The sequence below is a fragment of the Euleptes europaea genome, chromosome 3 (assembly GCF_029931775.1).
Source record: "Euleptes europaea isolate rEulEur1 chromosome 3, rEulEur1.hap1, whole genome shotgun sequence".
Classification (NCBI taxonomy): Eukaryota; Metazoa; Chordata; class Lepidosauria; order Squamata; family Sphaerodactylidae; genus Euleptes; species Euleptes europaea.
In genome coordinates, this window is record NC_079314.1 from 70455388 (window position 1) to 70482078 (window position 26691).

Below are 26691 nucleotides of genomic sequence, written 5' to 3' on the forward strand. Positions count from 1 at the left end.
CGGCTCGCCCCGTCGGGCAGCGGTCCGGGCGCTGCCAAGCGGCGGGGCGGGCGCGGAGCTGGCCGGCTTCTCCGCCGCGGACTCCATGCTCATATTTGGAGCTGCCTGGGCAGCCGGTGCCCAGGAATGTCCCGTCATGCCTCCCTGGGAGGCTGCCGGCCCTGCCACGCCGCTGGGGCGCCGGACGGGGCTGCTGCTGCTGCCGGCCTCGCCGCCACTCCCCTCCCCTCCCCGCCCTGCCCTCCCCAGCCCTCCCCAGGCGCCGCCACCTCCCCCTCCCCGTCCCCCTGCTGCCGCTGCTGCTGCTGCTGCTCACCTCGCGCTTTCCGGCGGCCGCTGCGCTGGCAGCAGGTAAGAGGCGCCCTCGCCCGTCCTGCCAGGCAGGCCCTTGGCCCACTTGGCCCACCGGCGTCTTCCCCTCCGGCCCGCCTCGCTCGACGCCTCCTTCGCCTCCGACGCCAGGGGTGGGGTGGGGTGGGGCGGGAAGCGACAGAGGCGCCCCCGGGGCAGCGCCCTCCCCTTCCTGGCGAGGCTCCCGGCAGGGGAGTTTGGCCTCGGGGGGTTTGGGGGGCGGCGGGGTTGCCAGGGGTCGGGTCCCGCGCAGCCCCGCCTGCCGCTCGCCTCTGCCGGCGCCGGCGGGGGGCGGCCAGGGGGTCGCGGCGCTTGGTGGGGCTGGCTCGCTGGACGGCGCGGCGCTGGCGGAGGCGCCTGGGCAGAAGCCCCCGCTGCGCTGGGCCGCGCTTTGCGCCCGGGGGTGCCTCGGGAGCCTCTCTGCAAGCAGCCGGCTACTTACGGGAGGAGCTCGCCTTCCCTCCTGCCAGTGGGGCGGTGGGGGGCTTCCCCCCACCAAATAGTTGAACAGCACAGAGAGCGAATATGGCATCCCAGGGGGCAGAAAGAAGGTCGCTGACTTCGTTTGCCCCGGATCTGGAATGTCCAGGATTCTTTCCAGCTGACCCTGGAGCTCCCCCTCCCCTCCCCCCTCTTTCTCCCCCCTCCCCTCCCCCTCCATCCCCCTCTCCCCTCCCCCTTCCCTCCCTCTCTCTCCCCCTTTCCCTCTCCCCTCCCCCTCCCTCCCTCCCTCTCCCCCTTTTCCTCTCCCCCTTTTCCTCTCCCTCCCCCTCCCTCCCTCTCCCCCTCCGTCCCTCCCTCCCTCTTTCCCCCCTCTCCCCTCTCCCTCGCCCTCTGGCTAAATAATTTTATTTGTGGATGTTGAAGGTTATGTGATTTCAGTCTGTGGAACTGTTAAGGTCTTGGCCTCCTCTTCCCCTCTGGGTGTCCTGATTTGTGCTGTTGCATCCTGACACCAGGGAGATTGTGGCATTGCATAAGATGAGTGGGAAAACTGGGTCAGGGAATATATGTTGAAATCCCCTCCCCATCCTTTTCATGATATTGAAGCAAGGAGACAAGTATAGAGTGGCAAGAAAATGTTGTGTAGATTAACATTTCCATAACGTTTGTATTACAAAGCAAAACCGAAACAGACATCTTTAACTACAAGACAGGCCAAATAATCTTGCCTCCTAGACCCCTCTTTTCCCAAACAGTCAACATTAAGACACTACAACCTGGTGAATAGTGATATTCCAGGGGATCCCAATGTTCCTTTACTCCTTCCCTAGGAATAATGTCACTGCCTATATGCTTCCCAGTTGTGGGGGGCACGGAATGATAGATGCTTGTTTTTTAAAGTCACATTTGAAGGCTTTTTTCCCACTATACTACAGCGCATGGTTGAAGAGTACAGTTTGAAGGCTGGTATCATTAAGTAAATCATGCTGCTAATGTTAAAATATCTACTTGATTATCAATGTTGGACCCTGTCAGTCGGAGAACTGCCCTTAATATCACTAACAGTGAACTGTTTCTTGCTAGGAAATAGCAGCTACTGAAGGGATAGATCCAAAGTGCAGTGCATTATTATTCACCATCCAAGTTATAACTTCATAGTCATGGAAATACGCCAAAAATATAACAGTTTTATAAACAGTCATTGAAATAGTTGTTTTACTGCAAAAAAATTCAGGTTAGTTAAATTATGTTCAGATGACGTGGAGTGTGAGGTGATAGGCATGTTGGCGTGGAAGTATGTCCCACATATTAAAATGGGGCCTATTCAAAGGTTAGTGTACAATCATTGGAGGTTATGGTGAAGATCCAGGCTAAAATTCCATCTTGGTCATGGATGACATTCATAGCATGATAGGATACAGGCATCTCTCTCTCACACACACACATACTCTCTTCTTACCCATTGGTCATAGCAAGTTTGTTAGGAAGCTAAAATAATGCCAAGACCTCCTTAGAGAAACAGTAGAATAAAAATGTAACCATTTTAAAATGACCCATGTTAACCTGATCTCATCAGATCAGATCTTGGTAACTAAGCAGGATCGTCCTGGTTAGTACTTGAATGAAAGACTGCTATGGAAGTCCGGAGTTGTTATGCAGAGGCAGGCAATGGCAAAACACCTGTGAACATCCCTTGCCTTGAAAACCCTGCAGGGATTGCCATAAGTTGGCTGTGACTTGATGGCACTTCCCACCACCAAAATTGTAAGAAGCTGTTGCCCTGACTGAAAACGCAGTGTGTGTACATGGATCTCCTGCAAGAGTGCGCTGCTTTGTTCTGGGTTTGTGAAGTATTGTCCAAATAAAGCAGTTTTTTTTATAGGCGTTGCCTTGGTTTGTCAGTTGCATAAAACCTGTTCCTTATTATTATGACACTTTTAAATGGCCAAAGCTCTTGGGTACTGCCTATAGAGGATGATGATGAGATGGTGTGCTTTATCTAGCATGCATTTGTGTGCGTTTGATTTTCTCAGTAGTGATGGCCTGCAATCCACCTCTCCACAGTGGAAGTGGATTCATAGCCAGGATTTCATCCATATAAGGAAAATAGGAATCCTGCTGGGTGGTGGCATAATGTCAACTACTTTGACTCCAGGTCAAAGCCAAGGAACTTCTCGGAGTGCATTCTGTTGGTGCTGACTTATGGGACAGATAGTGTATTTGACTACTGCATATTTTCTGTTTGGCAGTGCTTTTCTGCCAATTATTTGCCTCCCTAGAAGAACACTTTGAGGTTTGACTCTGGGTTGTCATAAAGATAAAAAAGCATCTGAAATCTCTAGGATGCAGTTCAACCAGTTTAAGAAAACATATCTGGGTTATTTTCCACAGATCTGCCCATAGTCTTCATACATTATTATTGATCTTTTCCTTTAGGGGTTGAGTCCCTTGTACTTTAATATCTGAAGTGGCATGTTTATATCTAACCAGCAAAATGCTAGTTGTGATGGAGACCCTTGAAGTGGAGAAGGTACAAAACATCGCTGGGTGCTCTGTGTACAGATCTGCATTGTGCGTATGCCCCCACTGGGATTACTATCAATGAGGACAGGCCACCAAGTTTCACAAAAGTAGGGCAGGTTTTTGCTCTCGTCCTCAAGTGCAGTGCTTTGTTCTTCCTTGCAGCAGTGAATCGAACCATTTGTTTGTATGGGCGAAATTGAAACAGGCTCATTCAGGGACACTGTTGAAATGAGCCTAGCTCTGTTTTCTGACCTCAGCCCATGAAACTCAAGCCTACTGCTGTTCTGTCTGCACAGCCCCAGTTTGGATTCTTTTGCAAACTGCCCTCTACTGTGTTGCAAAGGGCATCATACCTAGAATATCTTTTCTATTTTGTTATGGTCATTTACCAACGCAGGCCACAAATCATTGCATGCTTATTTATACTGCATTAATTGTACTGGTTAAACTTAAAGAGTAGAATTAGTTTTGTGTATGATTGTTTAAATCAGTTTTACTCTAATCCTGTTTAAAATGGTAAGTAATTAGATTAAGTAAACCAATTAAGGCAGCTTCAAAGCAAGATAATCACCACTAACTTTGTACAAACAAACAAACAAACAAACAAACCCTTATTTAATCATTTGAGATTCCAAAAAGATATTGGTTTAATCTAGGCTATAACCATTGCTTTATACATAGCACGGGTCCATGCCTTCAGTTATAGAAGCAGACTTCCAGAAGATCAGAAATTGATCTTGTGTGGCCATGTAGCAGCTCCTATTATTAAATGACATTGAGCAAGTAGGGAGTTTCCCATACCACTGATTTATTGCATTCAAATGAGTGCACAATTGGACTAATATCCCCAGCACACTTTGTGTAATTTCTTCTATCGTCCACTCCATGTTTCTGCAACAAAACACATTTGCAAGTTGCTGCCACAGATCCTTTCTACAGTTGTAACTTCGCTGTGCCTTTTCTCCTCGTCGTGTATCTGCCCTCTGCCAACAAATGTGCTTCTTCTTGAGCCTCAGCAAGAACTTTTAATATCTTCTGCTCTTCCTATATCAGGGGTCCTGCACCATGAAAGATAGGTAGAATAGGGATTGAAGCCTTGGTCTACCAGATCCTTGTCCAGCACTCTTATCACTACAACACTTTGGCTCCATTGAAATCAATGGGGTTAGACTGGAGTAACTCTGCATAGGATTGCATAGTTTGATGCTTTGTGTCAAGTGGAAAGCCTGAACATTGGGCCAAATTAGATGTAACAGCATCCACGGGTTCGATTCATGGTTGCTGCCACCATTTTAGAGGTAAACTTGGGCCATTTAAAAATGCTGCAAGCGCCCTCAGCACAGTGGAACCCCGCAACCTGCGGCTTTTTGAATGCTGCAGCAGTTCCCTGTGGCTGTTTCAGCAATTGAAAAGGCACAGGGGAACAAGACTGCCTGGTCCCATTGCACTGTGGGTCTGATCAGGATTGGGCCATCATGGCATTTTTAAATGTCTCCAGTTCATCTCTAAAATGGTGGCAACATCAGTGGGTCAGACATGGTGGATGCCATAGTGTCTACTTTGGCCCACTGAGGGAGAAGCAGGAAAGAAAAGCTAGAAGAAGACTCAGTAAATCATCTGCTTCCTTTCCTACAATTTAATTTTAGTTGAAACGTACTGTTAGAAAACTCCTTCCTGAGCTTTACAATGAATTTGTTATTTCTTGGGAAACTTCAGATGCAGCTGGAGTTCAATCTTTCCTCATGGTAAGAGGATATGAAATCAATAATTAGGCTTTAAAAATATCCTTCAAGAATTGCAATGTCATTAGAAGACAAAAACAACATTTCTTATGCATGAGTTTATACTTTAGTATGCGGTTTTAAATCCCGTGGTGGAAGACATGACTTCTGACATTAGGGAAAAATTAGACAAGACTATCAAAGAGAACTGGTTTAGAGCATTGCCTAAGAGTGTGAACTTTTCTTAGTGCAAATCCTTCTTCAGACACACTTTGCCAGGCAACCCTAGAACTGTTCTCCTAGTCCCATCTTCAAAATGAGGATAATATTAATTATCTGCCCTAAGGCAGCATTGCTGGGAAAGTTTCTAAGATACCAAATGCTTTATACTAGTAGTTCCCAACCTTTTTTTGACCAGGGACCACTAGGACTTTTTTGTTCGGTGCAGGGACCCCAAGGTTCAAAATAAAAATTCTGAGAATTTGAAAATAAACTGTAATCATAACTGTTAGTTAAACATTAAACTTAGAATAATATTTGAATATATATATATATATATATATATATATATATATATATATATATATATTAGAGAACTTTTAATTGAAAATATTAATTTATTATTGGTTTATAACTTTGTTTCGTGGACCTTAATTTAGTTCTCGCGGACCCCTGGGGGTCCATGGACCCCCGGTTGGGAACCAGTGCTTTATACTAACTTCAAAATACTACATAAACGCTAAGTAGTATTATCATCATTATGAAGGTTTTTAATGCAGTTGCTTGCCAGAGTTGGCACTGTGAGCAGGAATTTTCCAGAATGTTTCTGCACCTAAAATTCGGACAAGTATTTTTTTTTGTGTGGAAATGTTATGGGCTGTTGGCTCCTAATATGTTGCCTCGGCACTTTCATTGACTTGATAGTTTGCTACAGCTTTGGGCGATGGTCGTTTTTTTACTGTGCTAATCGTTCACCAACAAGGACATCTAAAAAGTTCAGAACTGAGCATAACCTATTCCACTCTCAAAGACAATTTTCCATGCTGACATAAGCATATCTTCTGCAGACGTCTGCAGACTCTGTGTGTCTTCCCGTATAACTACTTGATGTGGTGGATGACTTGACAAAGGCTGTTACCGCACTAGGTATTCCCAGCAATGTATCAAGAGCTTGGAAATGTTATAAAAAATTCTGTTCGCACTTTCAATGTATTCCCACCGATGTATTAAGAGTTTGAAACTGTTATAAAAAATGCTGTTCACACTTTGTTTGGCCCCTTTAGCTGTGAAGACGTCTTCCAACCATTTTTTAGCCGTGGCATCCAAAAACCCTTTTAAAGCGATGTTTTTTATAACATTTCCAAACTCTTGATACATCGCTGGGAATACCTAGTGCGGTAACAGCCAATGCATGCTAAATAGCAAAACTGCATAGGGACTTAATCCACCTTTTCATGTTAATTCACCGGTCTCCTTTAAATAACACATCTGCAATTTTGACCATTCCATCACTTTAACACAGTGCTTAACTCAAAGTCTAAAGCAGAGTAACTGGCGCCAAAGAGGTTGGAGGAAGGAAGCAATCCATAAGAGAAGCTTATGCCACAATAAGTCTGTTAGTCTTTGAGGTGTCACTGAGATTCCTTTTTGTCTTTACTAAAGTAGAAGGGCTTCCTGAAGGTAGAGCCTCAGTCAGATAGAGCCTCTTCCCATTACATGTTCCCAGCATTCCTTGTAACACTGTTTGCTCTTTAGAAATGAGTGGAAAGTGCTCTAGTCCCAGGGATAGGCAGAAGGTCACTTGGGAGTGACTAGTTTCTGACCTGGATAGCTCCAGGCTAGCCTGATCTCATCAGATCTCAGAAGCTAAGCAGGGTGGTACTGGTTAGTATTTGAATGGGCAACCTTGTGATGCGAAGGCAAGCAATGGCAAACCACCTCCAGATGTCTCTTGCCTTCAAAACCCTACAGGGTCACCATAAGTAAGCTGTGACTTGACAGCACACACACACACACACACACACACACACACACAAAGCCACAGTCCAAGTCGTAAGTGCAGCTTTCCAACCATCCTGCAGAGCTGTTGTAACAATTTTCTTATTGTTCCCTTTCAAGCTACAGCAGCAGCTTTCCTCTTTCTCTTTCATGTGGAGGAAAAGGCGGCACAGGCAAGCACACACCTTTGCTCTGGGTAGGAAAATGACAGCATCCTTTCCCATATGCCTCTCCTCCTGCACGCACAGCACTCCCCCTTTGCTTTGGATGGGAAAGGAGTGTTCTTTTTATTATTTTCCCCTGTTTCAAAGCTGCTGTTTCCCTCTTCATAGAGACAACTGCATATTTTTCTCCTGTGGGACAAATTATAGTTTGGTGTGGTGGTTGTGGTTTGCTTTGAGAAAATAGCAGAGGAAAGGTTTGCCCACCTAGGCACCACAGACATGCCCTGTGTGTGTGCATGTGTGTGTATAAATTTTTGTACAAGCTGCCATTTCGTGATTGGCTCTACCCACTGAGCTGCCATCTCTAGACTACAGTGATCATTTTTCCTGGAGAAAATGGATGCTTTGGAGGGTAGAGTCTATGGCATTGTTACCCCACTGATGTCCAGGCTCCATCCCCAAATCTCCAGGAGTTTCCCTACTGGATCTGACAACGTGACACACACACCCCGGTGGCCTGACAGGACCTGGCAACTCTACTCCTGGGGATAATATCAGATCAGAAAAATGGTACTGGGGAAAGGCTGGAGTCCCTTCTGCATGAGTACCTGAGTCCCAATCCAAATCAGCCATCATACATGGAGGAACTGATGAGAACCTTCAGCTCTTGCTGACTGTTACACAGGTTGGGGTCCCAAAACCCAATATGTGTAATGTGTGTCAGCTACTGTGGGCTGGGCTTGATCCTTTCTTCCTGATGAGTTAAGTTTTTTTATATTTAACTTTACTGGCAGGTAGTTTTTTCAAATAGGACCCATTCAAAATGGTATGACCCACTAGTAGTCTGAATGGTAGATTTCCTCCCATTCTAACTCATTCTGCTTCATATGTTGATTATGCCTTAGATGTACCATGAGGTTGCTAGGCATGGCAGACCTGGCAACCAGTGGGAGATGGGGGGCAGGGAAATGCTGGCCCTGTCAGTGATGGTATGACATCATTTCTAGGGGGAAAACATGGAAGTGATGTCACACCTTTCTAGCAATTTCTGGCAAATCTGTGGTGTTGACAGTGACAGTGGTTATGTGGTGCTCCTGCTATCCAGGGTCATGTTTACCTGAAAATGGAGAGGGCTGAGCAATCCAATTCTGAATAAGTATCCTATCAGGAACTTCTGCCACTCTCTGTTGTTTTTGCAATGCAGGATACCATTTGGTCTGCAGAACAAAAGAGGGCATTGGTGTGTTATGAAAAACGTTTTCATTTTCTGAGCTAGAAGTATTTCTTTGGGTCTTCTAACTGGAATGGGAAGTATGGTAAAATAGCAATAAGGACTGACCCATATTCCTTAGAAAACCTGCAATCTTATTAGGCAACACTGTTCACTGCCCATATGAACCCTACATACACACTACACACATGTGCTTTTTCCCTTCTTTTTTCTTTTGTAACATCTGGTCCAGTGAAGAGTTCTGGGTAATTTGAAAGCTTGTACATTGTTATGTGTCATTGGGTTGGTCGTAATAAAATGTATTAAACAGATTGTGTTCTTGGTTTTTTGAATTTTTTCTTTTTGGACCAAAATAACTTGCACTACAGACATATGTTATTGCCAAATAATTGATATAATTATTTGGCAATAAAGTGTTCAGTTGTTTCCTGAAGGCAAAGGCCTACCTTTGTTTTAATTCTTCTTACAACTTTGGAAAGTTAAATAGTTTATTGTCCAGTTTTTGCAACACAAGCTGAACTCTCTTTTTGCTCACTCCTGATTTTTCTTGTAACCTTTTTGCTGAGCTATCCACACGGTGGTGCTCTGCTACTTAGCTAACAGGAAGAATCACATTATCTGTAAATTGCCAAGCAAAAAGCATGCGTGAGGCCTCTGTGGCTGGGGCACCTGGCTTTTTAAATGGTAGAATGCATCTTTGTTCTTTGCCTGACCTGAAGAGTGACATCACTGCCTTTCTTCCTGTTGTACTGTAGCTGCCTGACTCTCAGGCTCTGACACAAGCCAGATGGCTGCGATTGGTAGGCGCACAGGCTCCCTGGTACTACAGTTGATGAAACAGACTAGGAAGACGTTTTATGATCAGCTGCAGGAGCACAATAAGTCTGCAGCTTTGCTAGGTAATTACATTTTCACTGCACACTTTTGTTCCTTGAGGTAAAGGTTGCTAGGGGAGAAAATATCAATTTTTTTATTTGTGGTGTTGAGTATGCATAGGCCTTTGATCTTTTTATTAGTCAGTAGTCTGCTCCAGAGGAATGTTCTTTCCCTTTTTCCTTTTTTAAAAAAAAAGGAAACAAAAATGCTGCTCTGCAGTCACTCGTGAAAATGACATGTTTATTTATGTTTAATGGTTCTTTGAGTAGTGCTTACCCCCCCTTTGTCTCCATTTAGTAACTTGCAAATGTTTTGGTTTTGTAGTTGGATGAAGTCAGTGTTCCGGCATGTTAATACAACCAGTTTTTCTCTCCGACATATTCAAAATGATTTAATAACACATGTACTGATGCTTGCTATGGCGTAGCGTTCAGGGGACCAGAAGAGAGAACTCATGACTTCCTCTCTGCTTGAGGGGAGAAAAATGCAAGAAGTAATTATCTTTGTATCCTTTTACATGCATTTACATTGCATCTCACACATGTACATCTGTGCGCCAGTGCACACATTCTGATAGTTTTTCCAGAAGGGCCACAAAAATCTACTACTACCTATTAGGATCTTGTTTTTCACTTAGTTTAGCAGAAGTTCCACTGCAAAAACAAGTCTGGAACAAACTCAGTTATCTGATTACTATTCTTCTCTCCATAATTTCTTTGAATGTAGTGAGATAATCAGGTTTGTTGAAAGCCATACTCTCTTGTTATGTCAGATGCTGATGATCAGAATCAGCAAACTGTGGTTTGTGCTTACCCGACAAACCAGGATGTCAAGTTATGAGTTATTTACTGTTTGTAATTGTGATTTACAGGGCACACACCAAACGCAGGTTGCTAGCTTAAGTATAAACACAAGCTGTGTTTTCTATAAATCTGGTAATATTTAGTTGTCTTGCTGCATGAGAAGGGAGAGGAGGAATTATGTAAGAGCCAGGTCACTGCCATTCTCATTCTTATAGTAGCAAAGCATGGCTTGTTTAGTCTGAACCAAACATAGCATATAGGTGCTTGCAGGTGGCACATTTCTGGGTGGGGGCACATAGATTTAGTGCAGCTGGAACCCAGAAGCCACATGGTTGCTGCATCTATTCCCATGCCGATCGTTTTTGGCCAAAAGGCAAAAATTTAGCAAGATTATTATGATGGCACATTCCAAAAGGGGGGGGGGGTATTGCCCAGATCCTTGTACAAACCAATGAGAAAATTTGTACTTGTTTACATTGTTTCCTGAAATTCTGGTTTGGCTTTAAATCCTGCAGAAAGCTTTATAGAAAATTTCTTCATAAAATTTTCTGCTGCTTTCAGGAAAATATGTGAGATATGTGTGCATGAATGATCTAATGCAAATATGTAGACAAGCATATTAATACAGAAGCAGTACAAGAAAATGGATGTGGTCTTGCACAGCTCATTAATTTTGATTATTAGTGGTTGGATCCTATGACTCCCCATCTCCTGGGTTGGATCCTATGACTCCTTCCACCAAGACTTCCTCCATCAGATCCTTTCTCTGGCAGAAAAAGTCATTCTCTACCCTGTTGAGAGAAGACTTAGCAGAACAGAGTCATAGGATCCAATTTAATGAAAGGGAGTTGTTATAGGATTGCCAGCCAGGAGTCTTTTCAGGGCAGAAGCATTAGGGAGTGGGAACTGGGGGAAATCGGGGGAATTGCTAGAGTGTAGAACCCATGGAGATTAGGAGAATTCCTAGAGTGTCATGTGACTCCCCCCCCCCCCCGCAGTTTTACTCCCTCTTTTCCACTGAGCGGCGGCGGGGGGGTGGGTGAAGCTGTGGCAGCCAGACTCTAGACTCCAAAAGATCTAATGCTAGATTTCTGGTGTACTTCAGTGGCTGTGTTGTCTGTCTGAAGCAATGAATGGTTATCATGTGAAGCAGCTGCATTTCATCTACTTTGCTACTTCAACAATTTCTGTGATCTTGAATAACTTTCTACCTTGTATCCTTCTCTTCCCCCTTTTCCATGAACTCAGGGCAATAAACATGGTGTGAGTCCACTTGCATTTGAAGATGCATCTTGCTACACAGCTATTCTGTATTAGGGGGAAAATAAAATAATCCACAGTTAAGCTACCACTTGTCCGTGCAATGCTAGCTGCTCCATTATTTTGACAGTATCTTTCGTGGGACTCACATGCTATAATAAATAAAAACGACAGTTCCTTTGTTTACTTTCTGGGTTTTTCATGTAGTCCATTTCAGTCATCGATCGGCTGCCATTTTTTGGTTGTCCTGTTTTGAGTAAGATATGTCCTTGTTGGGTATAGTTCATATTTGTTGACTGTTTCAAACCATTGCATGTTGTATTAATTTAGTAAAGCATAAAGTTAATGACAGTTAAGTGAACTTGGTTACAAATGTGTGTATGAAACATTAGTTTTGTATTTTTCTTTCAATAAAAAAACCATAACCATCAGTTTTGCTATGAATTTGTCTAACATTTTTGGTGTTTTAATTTGTTTTCATCTTTTTTTTCTTCCTACTCAGCTCTTGCCCCTGTTCTTTGCCTCTGTTGGTGAGGACATTACAGTGATGTCTGCATTCAACTTACTGCATTTGGTGACCAAGAGCCAGCCAGTGGCCCTGCGAGCCTGTGGGCTTCCCTCAGGTTGAAGGGGGACTGCTTGTTGTGGTCATGCATACGGAAGGCCCGTTGAGTAAAGGGGGGTGTTTCTGCTACAGGAAATGAAATGTTACAGTTTGCTAAAATTTAAAAAAAAAATTAAACAATTTTTGAGCAGAAAGCCCTTGTTTGTTTACTGTATTAACAAATTAAGTTTTGTTAACTGAAAGAAAGAAAGATAGAAAGAGAGAGAGAGAGAAACTTGGGAGGCCTTTTTAAAAAAGTTATCAACCCTAGTACCTTTCTTAAATTTGATGCTATCTTTCATTCTCCAAATGGAAAACAAAGTGGTTAATCAGTAATTAATAACTGTTTAGATTATATCCCAAAATGCTATATTTATGTTAATATTATATTTCAGTAAAAACCAAAGGGGCGCCACAGTAGCCTGAGGGCCACAACATAAGATTGGGGGGGGGGGGGGAGAAGAAGAACTGCGAGGGGATCTAGAAAGGTTATCTGTTTGTTTACTGCTTTTATCCTGCTTTTGCTCATGGAGCTGAAGGCCCTGTACTTCAGGGTCCAAAGTAGTCTAGCATCCAGAGTCAGGTTGCCTCCACATGGCAACAGCTCTCCTTGGAGCTTTCATTGCTGCAAATGCAGAGGCCTTTGCTGTGGCAACAAAGCATCCACATGACGGTTTTCTGCTTACTTTGCTTGACTCGGCCCCCTCAACTCCTCAGAGGACTTTTTCAGGCTTGTGAAAAAAATTATCATTTACCGGATATGTCAGTTCCTCAGTTTCCGGTTAAACTTGGTTGTCAACATGTCTCTGTAGTCTAGAGCTCATCCTTACAGTTTAAACAGAGGCCCTTTTCAGGCCTCCGGTGCCATGTGGGGGAGAATGGAAGCCATGGGGGGAGTTGCTGGGGCAAGGAGAATGGTGCTGGGTTGGGTGGGACCTGCAAAAATGTGCACCTTCCTACTCCCACAGTAGGCAGGCACATGTTGACTGTGGCCTTTCTTGAAAGTTGATATCAAATAATGTTTGGGAAGAATCAGAGCAAAGCTGGGGAAAACCTGGACTGTGGACAATTAGGAGATGATACCATCTGGACACTAACACACAGTCAGACAGACAAACAAAAAACACTCCAGTTTGAATATGGAAGCGACCCCACTCTCCTTAGCTTCAGTATGGTTTCAGTTTCACATGTCGTCACACCATGCCCTGTGATTTGAAAGAATATAAAGGTTTACATAGGAATTAATAATAAAAGGAATAGGGAAATTGTTGTGTCATTGATCTTTTTGGAGAGAAAAGTTGGAAGAAAGTTTAATCAGTTCATCTTAGAACAGCTAGTAATTGTTTTACTAGAGATGTGCCTGTGTGGGATGGCAAAACCTCTAAATGAAGAATAGCATTGGATTGGATCCTGCCAAGGATTTCTGTCTGCAAAAGTCCAACTTCCTCCCTCCTGCCTTTAGATATTTAACTAGCCCACCTTTCTCCCCAGTGGGAACCCTCTCCTCCATTTTATCCTCACAGTAACCCTGTGAGGTAGATTAGACTGAGAATGTGTGACTGGCCCAAGGTCACCCAGCAAGCTTCCATAGCCCAAGAGGGAATTCAAACTTGAGTCTCCCAGATAATAGTCCAACACTCTTAACCACTGCGCCACGCTGGCTCTCCTTTGTGGTAGGTGAGCTCCAACCCTTCTGGATAACATAGTTACAGCTATTACAATATCAGGTCTTGTAGTCATATTGCTAAATATAGAAGCTTGCCTATTGCAGCTCTGTATGTATTGTTCCATCTTTGTGTCTGTTGTGAAGACAGGGATCAGCCTGGCCCTGTTTGAATCCCTGTCTGAGTAGCATTTTGTTTCATTTGGCATTCCAGGGCTCACTTAGCTTAAGTCCATAAAGCCCTTTCTGAAGTTTGCAGACTAGACGTTGATTCTTTTAATTTACAACCCCCTGTGATTGTCACATATATAATTCTTCCTGTTTCACTGAGTAGAGTAGAAATGCAGTCTTTATATCTAAAGGCTCTGGATGTTTCTTGATGCTGCTATGCTTAGGAGCATCCAGATTATGGAGTATTTTACAACTGGTGCAAAAGTTTGGTTCTAATCTGATGCCTTCCCCCATGCTGGTCCTGGGAAAGAGGTAATACCCCAGGAATAGCTTGGGGGGTGTTGAGAACCTCTAGTCCAAGGGGTGGTTCTGCAAGGCACAGAATTACAAAGCCTGGGCTATAAGTCCTTACACCTCAGTCTTGGTAGCTGCCACCAGCCACTTTGCACTACCCAAACAGCCAGAAGCCAAGGGGCAAGCTTCCACCTTCCTGGGATTAAAGTAAGAAAGTCACCCCTGCAAGGGGTGTTTCACAAAACAACCTGGTATGTGTGGCCATGTTGGCCTAGGAACTGGAATTAGATTGAAGCCACCTGAAGACAAAATACCACAAGATATAATTAAAGTGATTTAATAAAATAGTTGAAGAATATTACTAAAAGGAGAACAGTGAGCAGTGAGGAAGTAAACAACAAAACTAGATCAAAATGACTAACTACACAGTAAAAACATTAGTTCAATTTATCAGATGTTACCCTTCCAGCTGAAATCCTCCAGCAGTCAAAGTCCACTCTTTCCAGAGGCAGTATGGACAGACCGGGTATCTGAACCATAAAGCAAGCATGAAATCAAGAGATCCAAAGTTAGATCAAGGAGCCATGAATATAGCACCAACAAAATCAGAATGGAAATGCTAATCTTTTATGGCCATAGGCCAGGGTCTGAATTGGCCTGAGCTTATTGACCAATCAGATCTGTGGTTGAGGACCTCAATTAACAATGTTACCGTGTTACTAGCCAGGTGACCATGAGGATCAGCCAGCCCACTTCAGGCTAAGCCCTCCCATTTCTCACATGGCTCATAATTTTCTACTAATTAGATGGAATGTGGCTCCGCTGTTCTCAACCTTGGAGACCAAAAAGGGAGTCAGGATAGAAACTGTGCCCTCAGAGCACCTGGACTCTTATCTCGGTTGCAAAAAGTCACAGCTTTCTACATGCCAGGCACCTGCACAATTACAGTGAGGGAAAAAAGTATTTGATCCCCTGCTGAATTTGCCCATTTGCCCTCTGACAAAGAAATGACCAGTCCATAATTTTAATGGTAGGTTTATTGTAGCTGTGAGAGACAGAATAACAACAGGAAAACCCCCAGAAACCCAGAAGACAAAAGTCAGAGATTGATGTGCATTATAATGAGTGAAATAAGTATTTGATCCCTTTGCAAAAGATGACTTAGTACTTGGTGGCAAAACCCTTGTTGGCAATTACAGAGGTCAGACGTTTCTTGTAGGTGGCCACCAGGTTTGCACACATCTCAGGAGGTATTTTGTCCCACTCTTTGCAGATCCTCTCCAAGTCAGTAAGATTTCGAGGCTGATGTGTAGCTACTCGAACCTTCAGCTCCCTCCACAGATTTTCGATGGGATTAAGGTCTGGAGACTGGCTAGGCCACTCCAGGACCTTAATGTGCTTCTTCTTGAGCCACTCCTTGCCTTGGCCATGTGTTTTGGGTCATTGTCATGCTGGAATACCCATCCTCGACCCATTTTCAATGCCCTGGCTGAGGGAAGGAGGTGCTCACCCAAGATTTGACGATACATGGTCCCGTCCATCATCCCTTCGATGTGGTGAAGGTGTCCGGTCTCCTTAGCAGAAAAACACCCCCAAAGCATAATATGTCCCCCTCCATGTTTGACGGTGGGGATGGACCCCATGTTTGGGGTCGTAGGCAGCATTCCTCCTCCTCCAAACACAGCGAGTTGAGTTGATGCCAAAGAGCTCGATTTTGATCTCATCTGACCACAACACTTTCACCCAGTTCTCCTCTGGGTCATTCAGATGTGCATTGGCAAACTGCAGACGGGTCTGTACATGTGCTGTCTTGAGCAGGGGGACCTTGCGGGCTCTGCAAGATCTCAGTCCTTCACGGCGGTGTGTGTTACCAACTGTTTTCATGGTGGCTATGGTCCCAGCTGCCCTGAGATCATTGACAAGTTCCCCCCGTGTAGTTGTGGGCTGCTTCATCATCGTTCTCATTATCATTGCAACTCCACGAGATGAGATCTTGCATGGAGCCCCAGACCGAGGGCGGCTGACAGTTAGGGTTAGGGTTGTCACCTTCTCACCAAGCTGCTTGGCAGTAGTCTTGTAGCCCAGTCCAGCCTTGTGCAGGTCTACAATCTTGTCCCTGACATCCTTGGGCAGCTCTTTGGCCTTGGTCATGGTGGCTAGTTTGGAATCTGATGGATTGATTGCTTCTGTCGACAGTAGAACCCTAACCCTAACCCTAATCTGGCTGGTTGATAGCGGATCAAATATTTATTTCACTCATTATAATGCACATCAATCTCTGACTTTTGTCTTGTGGGTTTCTGGGGGTTTTCCTGTTGTTATTCTGTCTCTCACAGCTACAATAAACCTACCATTAAAATTATGGGCTGGTCGTTTCTTCGTCAGAGGGCAAACGGGCAAATTTAGCAGGGGATCAAATACTTTTTCCCCTCACTGTATATGCCAACTTAAATTTCTCTGTTTTTAGGCCTGAAGCCTAAACCAATGTTGTAAAAAACCAAGAAACTGTACTAAGAGACTCAGTTTCTTGACAGAGGGAATCAAGATATGTGTTGTGGGATGGGGGAAGTGGTACCCCCCCCTTGCACAGGCAGAAATTTTAGAAGCAATTCCGCCTAATATTTTTTAAAATATTTCAAGCTTAAATTCAATACAGCTTTACAAACTATTCTAAAATCTAAAAAGTGCAGAAATGGTCTAAATGATTATGCTAGAAATGATTGAATGACCATATTAAATCCATATTCCAATTGGCATAAACACTGGTTTCCTAAATGTTTACAAGACATCTTAACCTGTTTACTACAATCCTAGTGAGCTTTTTGTTTTTTTCTTCACTGCAAAATGTCCGAAGTCAGGAGCTTGCTGCTAGACAAAATGAAGGTGGGTATATGAATTCACTAGCTGCAGGAAGACCATAAGAAGTGCAAGGGCAGACTAGGATGCTAAAACACCCCTGGGGCAGGCTGAACTAAGTGCTGCCTGCAGTACTGGCAGCACTGTAGGGGCTGTTGGGATTGGACAATGCATTCAGGCTTATACTGCAGTGGTTGACTAGCATATCCTACTACTGGTGGCTGTTAGTCCTCCAGGGTGGCAGCTTTCCAGAATTTCCCCAGTTATTTAAAGGACAGTGTACCCCTAAAGAAGCAGCTTACTACACTTTACATTGTCATGCTTGGACCTCTACAGTCTCCTGTAGAGATGCACTTGTAACTGAATTATAAGTGCATATTAATTATATAATTAATAATATCATATGCCTAGTCTGTAAAGTTGGTTTACTTAAGAACAAGGCAGTTTGAGTATATACTAATTTTTATTGGGCAAGTAAGTCACAAATGCCTTTTTTGTCCTTTAATTTTTTATAGAGTTACAGTTTTGATAGCATATACTTCAGAACTATATGCTTTATGGCCTTTTATGCATGGGTTGTTCCCGTCATGGTCACCCCCAACTACTTGGGGGCTTTGTTTTAATTATGCATGTATTTTCTGACCTTCAGAAGTTGCCTTGCTGTCCCCTCAAGTTTTCCCTGCGTTTTCAGGATGCTGTTTTACCCTGCCTCGATCCCAAATCAAAAGCTGATCTTGTGCATACTTGTCACTATGAGTTTTTCTCCCCATTCCCGCTTTCCCCTCCCACATGTCGGTTCCCCTCATCCAACCCCTCTCCTCGAAGCCATTATGAAATGCACTAGCGAGAGAATAATGCTGGAATACCACGAGGCTGCTTATTTGTTCAGTTTTACAGCAAGTGTGGGTCAGTTTCAGATCAAACAGTTGAGGAAAAAGCTGAAATAATCACAAACAACCAATGCAGCTGCTTATTTGGTCAATTTCACAGTGAGTGTGGGTCAGTTTCAGTCAGCAGGATGGAACAGAGCTGGGCTGATTTGCTGCCCTCCCCTTAACCTCTTATAGGTATGAAAGACTACTGATGGAACTATGAATGTCACAAATGACCATGCAAATGTTTTTATGTTCTTATGACCCCTACATTGAGTTGTGCAGAAACAAATTGGTTGGTGTGTGTGTGTGTGTGTGTGTGTTGTTTGGACCCTTCTTTGTTTTGGCTGTAAAATGGCCACTTAGTTCAGATTAAATGAAAGAATCCCACTGCGGCGCTAGTGGGGGCTGGTAACATATATTTTTTAAAAAAATACACCATAACCAATTACAAAGCAGCCTTTTCGTGGGGAGGGATACACCTATGTCTTAGATGCATTCCCTAAATTCAGCCTTATGAACCACTGTGAGATGGCATTGAAAGTGTTGGAGACTCAAGTTCAAATCCCTACGCAAAAGTTTCTGATTTTTTTAGTCTAACCTACTTTACAGGGTGGTTTGACAATGGAAGGGTAGAAAGGCTATGTGAAACCCACCCCCAAGCTCCTTGGAAGAAGAGCAGGGTATAAAATAGAGGAAACATTTTTAGAACAGCAGTCTATGCTCCTTCTAACCCCTCCAGTGTTGCAGGTCATCTGCATTATATATGATTATTTCTGTACTAAATATTAGTGGTTATTTACACATGCACTTTATTCTTTATATGATTTTGATATGTAATTTTTAAATATAAATTAATTTGTTTTGAATGAAGGCACGATCTGCAGTTTTGCAGCCTAATAGTGAAATAAAACCATTATTCTGAATTTCCAGTAGGTGGCACTAACCATATATTCTTCTTAAAATCAGCTACCCCTGCAAACTAGGAAGCAGTCATGTGTAGGGAAAATGATATTTAGCTGAACTCTTAGACAACCTGATATGAAAAGGAAATTATTATAAAAATAATATCAATCTCTGGCACTTCTTTAAAATAATTTCTAATTATATTTGTAAATTCACTGTAGTTTTTTGCTTTAACCTTTTCTTGAAAATGTTAGATAAATGTTTTCAAAATTTTACATATGTATGGGAGAAGACAACTCTTAATTCTCCTTGCCAGCAAATATTTAATGCAGACCGTATTTATACAAAATTGGAAATATATTTTCTGTAGCAGAGCACCAACTTGTGTATTGGGGGTGGGGGACTTTGCTTTGCTGTGAGTTTGCATTGTATGAGCTCACATCTCTGAGAAACGTACTTTTTCCTTTAACACTTTGACTCCTGTTGGGTTGCTTGCATCACTGTTTTGCATGTGGTAGAAAGCTCTTTCTCTTCTGCTCTGTCTAGAAAAGTAGCATTGTGTGATTTTAATTATATTAATGCTCAAGGTTGTAAAAATATGGATGCTGTTAATGCTGAAGTGTTTGTTTTCCAAATAAAGTTTTAGATAAAATATTGTGCAGCATTTTATTATTGGGGTACTTAAATAACATTCATACAAATATTTTACTAACTTCAGAATTGTAATTACAGCACATCTATATGAAGGCATTGGGCATATCATGTTTATTATTTGTGTATATTTAATTCTAAATGTTGTTTAATTGTAGTAATAGTTTAATGTTAACTATGCAGTTTTAATGTGAAAATTTGGTATAATAATGAATGCCATGAAAATAATAATGGATTACTCTAATCTGGTTCAAATGTATGATATAATGTTTCTTCCTGACCTCTGAATACTGGAAATAATAATAGTGTCAATATGAACAGCGACTACACATAATCTTAAACAGATATATGTTCATTTACGAAGAACAGGTGCACATGAACATTGTGACGCCCTCTTGAGCATTCAACTAGCTGGATGTATCTTGTGATGCAAAGTGGGATGTGCATTCCTATCTGGATTGATTATTTGTTATGTCCAACTCTTTTCTGTCATAAGAGCTGGGTAGCTTCCATTGGTTTTGATGTTCCTTACCTAAATCATGTTTCATTTATATAGATTGTTCCTATTTAGATATTTTATAAATGCATAATATTGCATGGAATCTGCTAGAAATTGAAATTGTTTACCATTTAAGAATGTGCTGTGTTTTTTAAAATCAAGATATGGCTCATAATATTTCTAGCAATCAAACCGGTGTGCTCCTTATTTATAGATCATTTGAATGAGTTTCTCATTCACCTCACTGTAAATATCTCTGTAAGGGCTTAGAGCTGTCTCATATTTTAAGTTGCACATGATACCTGTTTTGTACCAGAGACCATAGAGCAAGGTCTGCTTGCAAAATTATTTAGATTAATGATACAAATATTTGGTGTTCTCCATTGCAACCAATTATGATGCCCCTTAGTTCACAGAATGTGTCCTATCATTACTCTCCTTTCCTTAAATTTAAAGTTGTACACTGTTGTATTTAGAATAAAATTTAACTTTCTCCTAGGCCTAGGTGCTGAGAGTTATATGGAGATTCCAGTATTTAAAAAAATTCAGTTATCAAGTGCATGGGCCCCAATTCTTCTCAGACTGTGTGGGAGAAAGGTTTTAAGCCCTTCCCTTCTGTGCCATTTTCCTAATGTAAAATGGTCCTGAGGAGCTGCTGTTTGCCTCATTGGGCAGGTACCCATATGGTTCCCAATGGGCAACTTGCAGTTCCCCAGGGCTGTTTTAGATTGGAAAATAGCACAGGCAAGAAGGCTTAACCCATCCCTTGCACCATAGTCCCAATTGGGATTGATACATGAAATGGAAAACTGTTGGCTCTAAAATATAAACTATTCTTCAGTAACCTTACTATATAAAGTGTATGGAACAAATACACCTGATCAACCTGGGGCAGAAGTGTGCATTTAGCTGTCCTCCTTCAGAAAAATGTAGTTGATGACGGGGTGATAGAACAGAACAATAGAAAGTTAGAAAGTGTCACAAAATTGTCATGTGCAGTTCATGTGCAGTGTCTTGCAACCATGCAGAATGGGACAGCTGAAGCTATAATACTGTTCCTTCTGTGACAATTTTTCAGTGCTGGATGAAGTAGCAGCCTCTAATGCTATCCATGCAATGCACAGGAATCCTCTGTCTTATTCAATATATCTTACTCCGCTCTCCCAAACAATTGGAATTCATACCACAGGTTGTTGTGATGATCATTAATTTAGCTGGCTTTAAGAGGGCATTAGACAAATTTCTTAGAGGCCAGGTCTATCAGTGGTGACTAAGCTATGGTGACTAACTGGATCTCCATGTTCAGAGGCAGTATCCTGGGAGAGACCTTGACCTCTATGCCTTGCTTATAGGCCTTCAGGAAGTTCTGAGTGACAAATTTTATTTTTTATTTAAAGTATTTATGTAATCCCATATCTCACTTTAGATTCCAGTGCGGTATCATTAAAGCATAGTGTAGTTATTAGAGTGTTGGATTAGGGTATGGGAGACCACTCTGCCACAGAAGGTTGCTGGGTGACCTTGGGCCAATCACTCTCTCTTAGATTAAACTATCTCACAGGGATGCTGTAAGGATAAAATAGAGAATGGTAGACTGATGTAAGCTGCTTTGGGTCCCAATTGGGAAGAAAATGTGTGGTATAAGTATTTAAATAAATACACAATCATTTGCTGGTACAACACAACGATGATTTTACAAAAGCTATACTGGTTAATTTACCAAGAATGTTGCCTCAAATCAACTTTCCAGGTTCTTTGTACTTCCCCCATTTTTGTTAGTCATGCTGATAGTATAGAGAGGTTGCCCCCCCCCCCCAATATCTGCCTGCATAAAAACTGTTTCTGGGAATTAGTGGAGGAAGCTGAAAGCAGGCTACCAGAGGGGAGAGAATAATGGCAGGGAAGTTTGGCTAGCAGCCCTTTTCAGTCTGCGGTCAACCACTCAACAGAATATCTAAAGATGATCTATCCATCTCTGAAATCTGCAATGCCTTCCAAAGGCTGGATTTGGTTTGTACCTGCAAGATAAAAATGGTCAAATGTACCACCCACAAGGTCAGAACTACAGTTTTGTCCCTACTCCAGAAATCTTATGCTGGATGTCTACTGCAAGTCCGGCTGCCATCCTTTCTCCTTTTTATTTTCTTGTGGAAAGTGATTGAATGAGGTGTCTTTTTGCAGCTCATGATACTTCTGAGTAATATCCCCAGATCCATACGATTCTGGTTTATGATCCAGAAATGATACTAGTTCTCTTTTTAATTTTCTGTTAACTGCAGACTCGGGTTCTCCATGATGCCTTGAAGCATCTCCCTCCACCTTCTTAGTTGTGAACATCTAGCCTGAGGAAAAGTTCTGAGGAAAATAAAAAATATGGTATTTTCAATGAACCTGATGAAAGAGTCTTATATGGAGGTGACATTTGGAATCCATGTGGTGAAAATATGGTGCCTTTCTCCAGCTACAAATACCTAGTAGGCATTATTCACGATTTTATCCATGAATTTGGTCTGGTGTGACTAGGGTTGTGCATATCGATATACCTGAACCAAAAATAAACCCTAAATTAGCGGTTTTGGTAATTTTTGGGTTTCAGGTTTATAGAACACCAAAACTTGGGGATCTGCCTGAAGCTCTGTGCTTTCTCCCATTTTTCTTTTTTTGACTGGTTTTGTTAGGGCCGCATAGTTGGGGCCTTTTTGAGGTAGGGGTCGTGTAATCAGAGCCAACTTGATCTGACCAACCTGTTGGTGGGCTGATTTGCACTTAAAAGACGGGGCTCACCCAGTCCCGTCCAGAGGGATATACCCTCTAACTAAAAAACACCAGCTTCTACAATTACTTATTGAGCTTCTGAAGAAGACTCTTCACCCACGCAAATGAGCAATCTCCTTCACAAGAGCAGCTTTGGTCATGACTTTGGCTGGCTCCGATATCGCAGCCCCCTGAAAACCTGCTCTTAAACTGAAGGTCGCCACGAGTAGAGGCTTTGTTTCCCCGCACTGTGACCATCTCTTGAAATAAAATTTTTGATTACTACAACGAAGAACTGTTCACAGGATGTCATTTCCCACCAAAATAAATGTTTTCCAGGCCTTATTTTTCTTGCATTTAAGCTGTTTCCCTCAGTTTGGAAGCTAATTTGCATGGACATCATGCAATGTGCCCCAAATACGAATGGAGCCCCCAGACTTTGAAGTGCCAGCCTGCCAATTGGCTCTTTCTGCCAGTCCTTGGCAATGCTGAACTTCTGAACTTGAAAACCGATTGACAGTTCAGTTCTCAAATGTCTGGAGGATGGGGGTGACCCCTTTGTAGGGCTATTAAATTGGACCCCCTGTCCCAACGTTCACCAAACTTTGGTGTCTGTCTCCTTAGACAGAGTCCCTTGCAGCTACACTGCAAATATGGGGACTCTAAAAATCCCCGTAGACTATAATGGGCCCGAAATTTCTGGTAAACTCAGAAATAAAGCTGAAATACAAATTTACCATTATGGGTATTCGGCTAATTCTGGGTCTACTGAACCCGAACCCGAAACCTGAACCCGAAACCTGAACCCGAAATTTACCGAAAATTTTTTTTGCCCAACCCTAGCTGTGACACACTTTATATGAAGTTCAGAAACTTCACCTGACTAGTAGTGTTCTTCCAAATTCACCATATATGTACCAGCTCAGGGCTTGCACAGATGTGGTCTTGATTATAGAATTCCTTTCTCCAGGAAATTTGGCAAATGTAAATGGATTTGGTTTCTAGAGATAAGGAGGGATAACACAGAGAAGAGGGATTTGTTCACTGGAATTCAATGTGTGTGCTACCTATCCTGACCCTCAGATGGGCAATGAATAGCCTAAAAATAGTAAATTCTCCTTTTCTTGCTAGTGGACTTACAGCACATGCCTAAGGACACTTTAGGGAGTAAATGGACCAGTCAATAGACCAGATTCTGGATAGAACTGCCTTGAAAATGGAAACACATTTGGGGTCTATAACAACTTAAATTCTAATTATTTAAAGTTTATATAGGAATATACTAAAATATTTTGTGGCTTTAAAGAAAAGACTTCAGATGAATGCTGCATTGCAATAGCTATGCACGTACAAATTAATGCAGCGTCTTCTTTTGCTTCTGGCATAAAGTGAAAGACTTATTAGTGCAAGAAAATAGCATAGCCTGAGAATATAAACCTTCATCACTTGACTTCTTAAAATAAGCAACAGAATGTTATAAACACAAACCTCACTTACAGTTTGGAAACAATATTTATATTTAAGGTTGAGAAGCCAGGATGTAGGAAAATCTTGCTAATTTGGGAGGTGACCTTTAAGTGCACCAAAGCCAAATAATTTGTCGGTTATGACACGGGGCACATTCCTGCAAAATTTGTGTGAGTACTCCTTTAGTGATTCTTGAAAGACAAACAAAGAAACCCTGAAATGAAATCTTTATCCCCCTCCAAAATAAGGTCTAATAATGGGGGAGTGACCATAATCTTTCAAAGCCTCCTATTAAAATGAGGGCTCTGCCACAGTTAATGAGAGAGCTCGCAGCAGAAAACAGTGGTTTTTAAGAATGTTTAGATCAAAAGTAATTTCTAATCTGTGCAATAGAAGTTTTTTTCAGTACCTTGCATTCGACAGCTAAGTTTTTAATGTCTGCAGTATTTATTTCAATCATGTGTTTTTGATTTTGCTTTTTTGGCCTGCAAATACTTATCAGGGTTAGTTGGTAGTGACCAGCAGTATGTTTTTTCCTTAAATAAGAAGATGGAGTTGGAATAAAGGGGAACATCTTGGGTTAAATTATTTTCAAGCATCTGTTATTTAAGCTACTTTTTATGAACACTCTGTAGTAATGACTGAAGGTAAAAAAGCAGAAAAACATCCAATGTTAGGAAATTGCAATCCAATACCATGTAATTTAAACCTGCCGTTTCTTCTCTTGTACTAAATGACATACAGATGGATAGCTCTACCTTGATGGTCACTCTACCTTGATATATGTCTATTTTTACCAAACTTTTAAAGATAAGACTGTTTATTTCTAATCAAGGATGATTCCATCAGTATTTTTAAAAAACCCTCACTTCTGAAAAATACTAATTTTTCAGATCTAGACAAACATAGTAATCTGCAGATAATCCTAAACAGAGTTATATCCTTCTCAGTTCATTGACTTCAATGGACTGAGAAGGAGGTAACTGTGCTTAGAATGGTGCTGTTGGGGAATCTGACTCTTCTGCATGCATTTCCATCCCCCCCCCCCAAATTTGTAACATCTGTTTTACACTGTGCAAAATTAATAAAATTTATACATTTTGCTTTGCTTCCTTATTCTTTATACTTGCCTATTTGTATCAATAGTAATTTTAAAATATCTTTGTCAGATTTTTTTTAAAATGGGACCAGTTCTTGCAGTGTGATCAGTGATGAGTGTTTGAAAGAGAAATGTCTGGAGTAAGATTTTAAAATATGGTCTACTTAGTACCAAGAGCCAAGACATAAATGATGTTCCAATCACCTTTTAGCCTGAGCACAACAGCCTGCAAATGTGGTGTGGTGGTCACCTTCAGCCCCCTCCCCTCAAAAGGTGGATATGAGGCCCAGTTTTCAAGAAAAGGACTAGGCAGTTAAAGAACGAAGTTATTTTTTTAAAGGCAAAACTTATTTGTTTACTTAAAGCACTTATAACTCCATGAGCTCGAGGGCAGTTTACAGTGAGCTAAGAACAGTTACTGGAAAAATCAGTACAAACCTAAAACAACAGATCCAGAGGATTATGTTTGTGAAATGTTTGGGTGCTGCTGATGATCAGGCCACCACTTGGGTGCGCTCTCTTATGTGAAAGAATGGTGCTGTATGGGAGCCCTCATTCTGTAAAACAAATCACATTTGAAGGTGCTAAGCCTTGTTCAGATTTTGGTATTCCAGTTATACATAATGAAACACCACACAATCCGACCAATATGCGCAGTAAATGGAGCAATGAGCATGTTTTCCAGCTTCAGTATGCACAAACATGTACCTTCAAAAGTCTGGGAATCTGATTGCTTAGGTGGCTGTATCAACAAAATCATAACAACTGACAAAGGCTATGAGGAGTAGGTACCACTCGTGATGTGTCAGAGAGATGCACTGTTTTATTAGTCCTTCATGGAGTAAAAAAAAACCCAGTATTTTATTATTTGTCTTTTATGGGAACTCAAGTGACATACATTGGATTTATAAGAGGGTTTGCCATCCAGGTGCTGACCAGATGAAGACCTGCCTAAGCAGCTTGGGAATGCATCATGTGCCTTCATAACTTGGTTATCCAATTCATGCACCAGTTGCTCACTATATTCCTGTACAGCAGTTGCAATAGAAATGGGTGCACTAGCTCCCACATTATGAAATAATCTGCCTGAGGCTATTAGGAAGGCCCCCCACACTTCAATTGTTTCTCAAAATGTGCAATACAGAAATGTTCAGGAGGGCATTTTTATAGAGCTGTGAGCTGTGGTGTAATGCATCAGTTCAGGAGGTGACATCTATTAGCGATAAAGTGTTTATTTCCCTCTTCTAGTCCTCTTTCCCTCTTCTAATTCCAACTCCACTGAATTATGTTGTTTTACTAGGAATATTGCTGGTAGACTCAAACATTATCATATTTTGTAATCTGTTTGATGACTGACTGAACAGCTTTGTTTTAAAAGGTAAAGGTCCCCTGTGCAAGCACTGGGTCATTCCTGACCCATGGGATGACGTCACATCCCGACGTTTTCTAGGCAGACTGTGTTTACGGGGTGGTTTGCCAGTGCC

The 26691-nt window shown here is 42.1% G+C and overlaps 1 protein-coding gene across 2 annotated transcripts in view; it reads left to right on the plus strand.

The window, feature by feature from the left end:
- The first annotated feature begins 302 nt into the window (after positions 1-302).
- Positions 303-26691, plus strand: part of MSRB3 (methionine sulfoxide reductase B3) — an 85102-nt gene continuing 58713 nt past the window's right edge. Inside the window, exons 1-2 of one of the 2 annotated variants that reach the window (XM_056847208.1) lie at positions 303-351; positions 11874-11994. In XM_056847208.1, coding sequence (XP_056703186.1) covers positions 11919-11994 — 76 coding nt within the window. In that variant the 5' untranslated portion in view covers positions 303-351; positions 11874-11918. Of the gene's footprint in view, positions 352-9209; positions 9332-11873; positions 11995-26691 lie in introns of those variants that run through there. The other variant, XM_056847209.1, reaches the window with a different exon arrangement.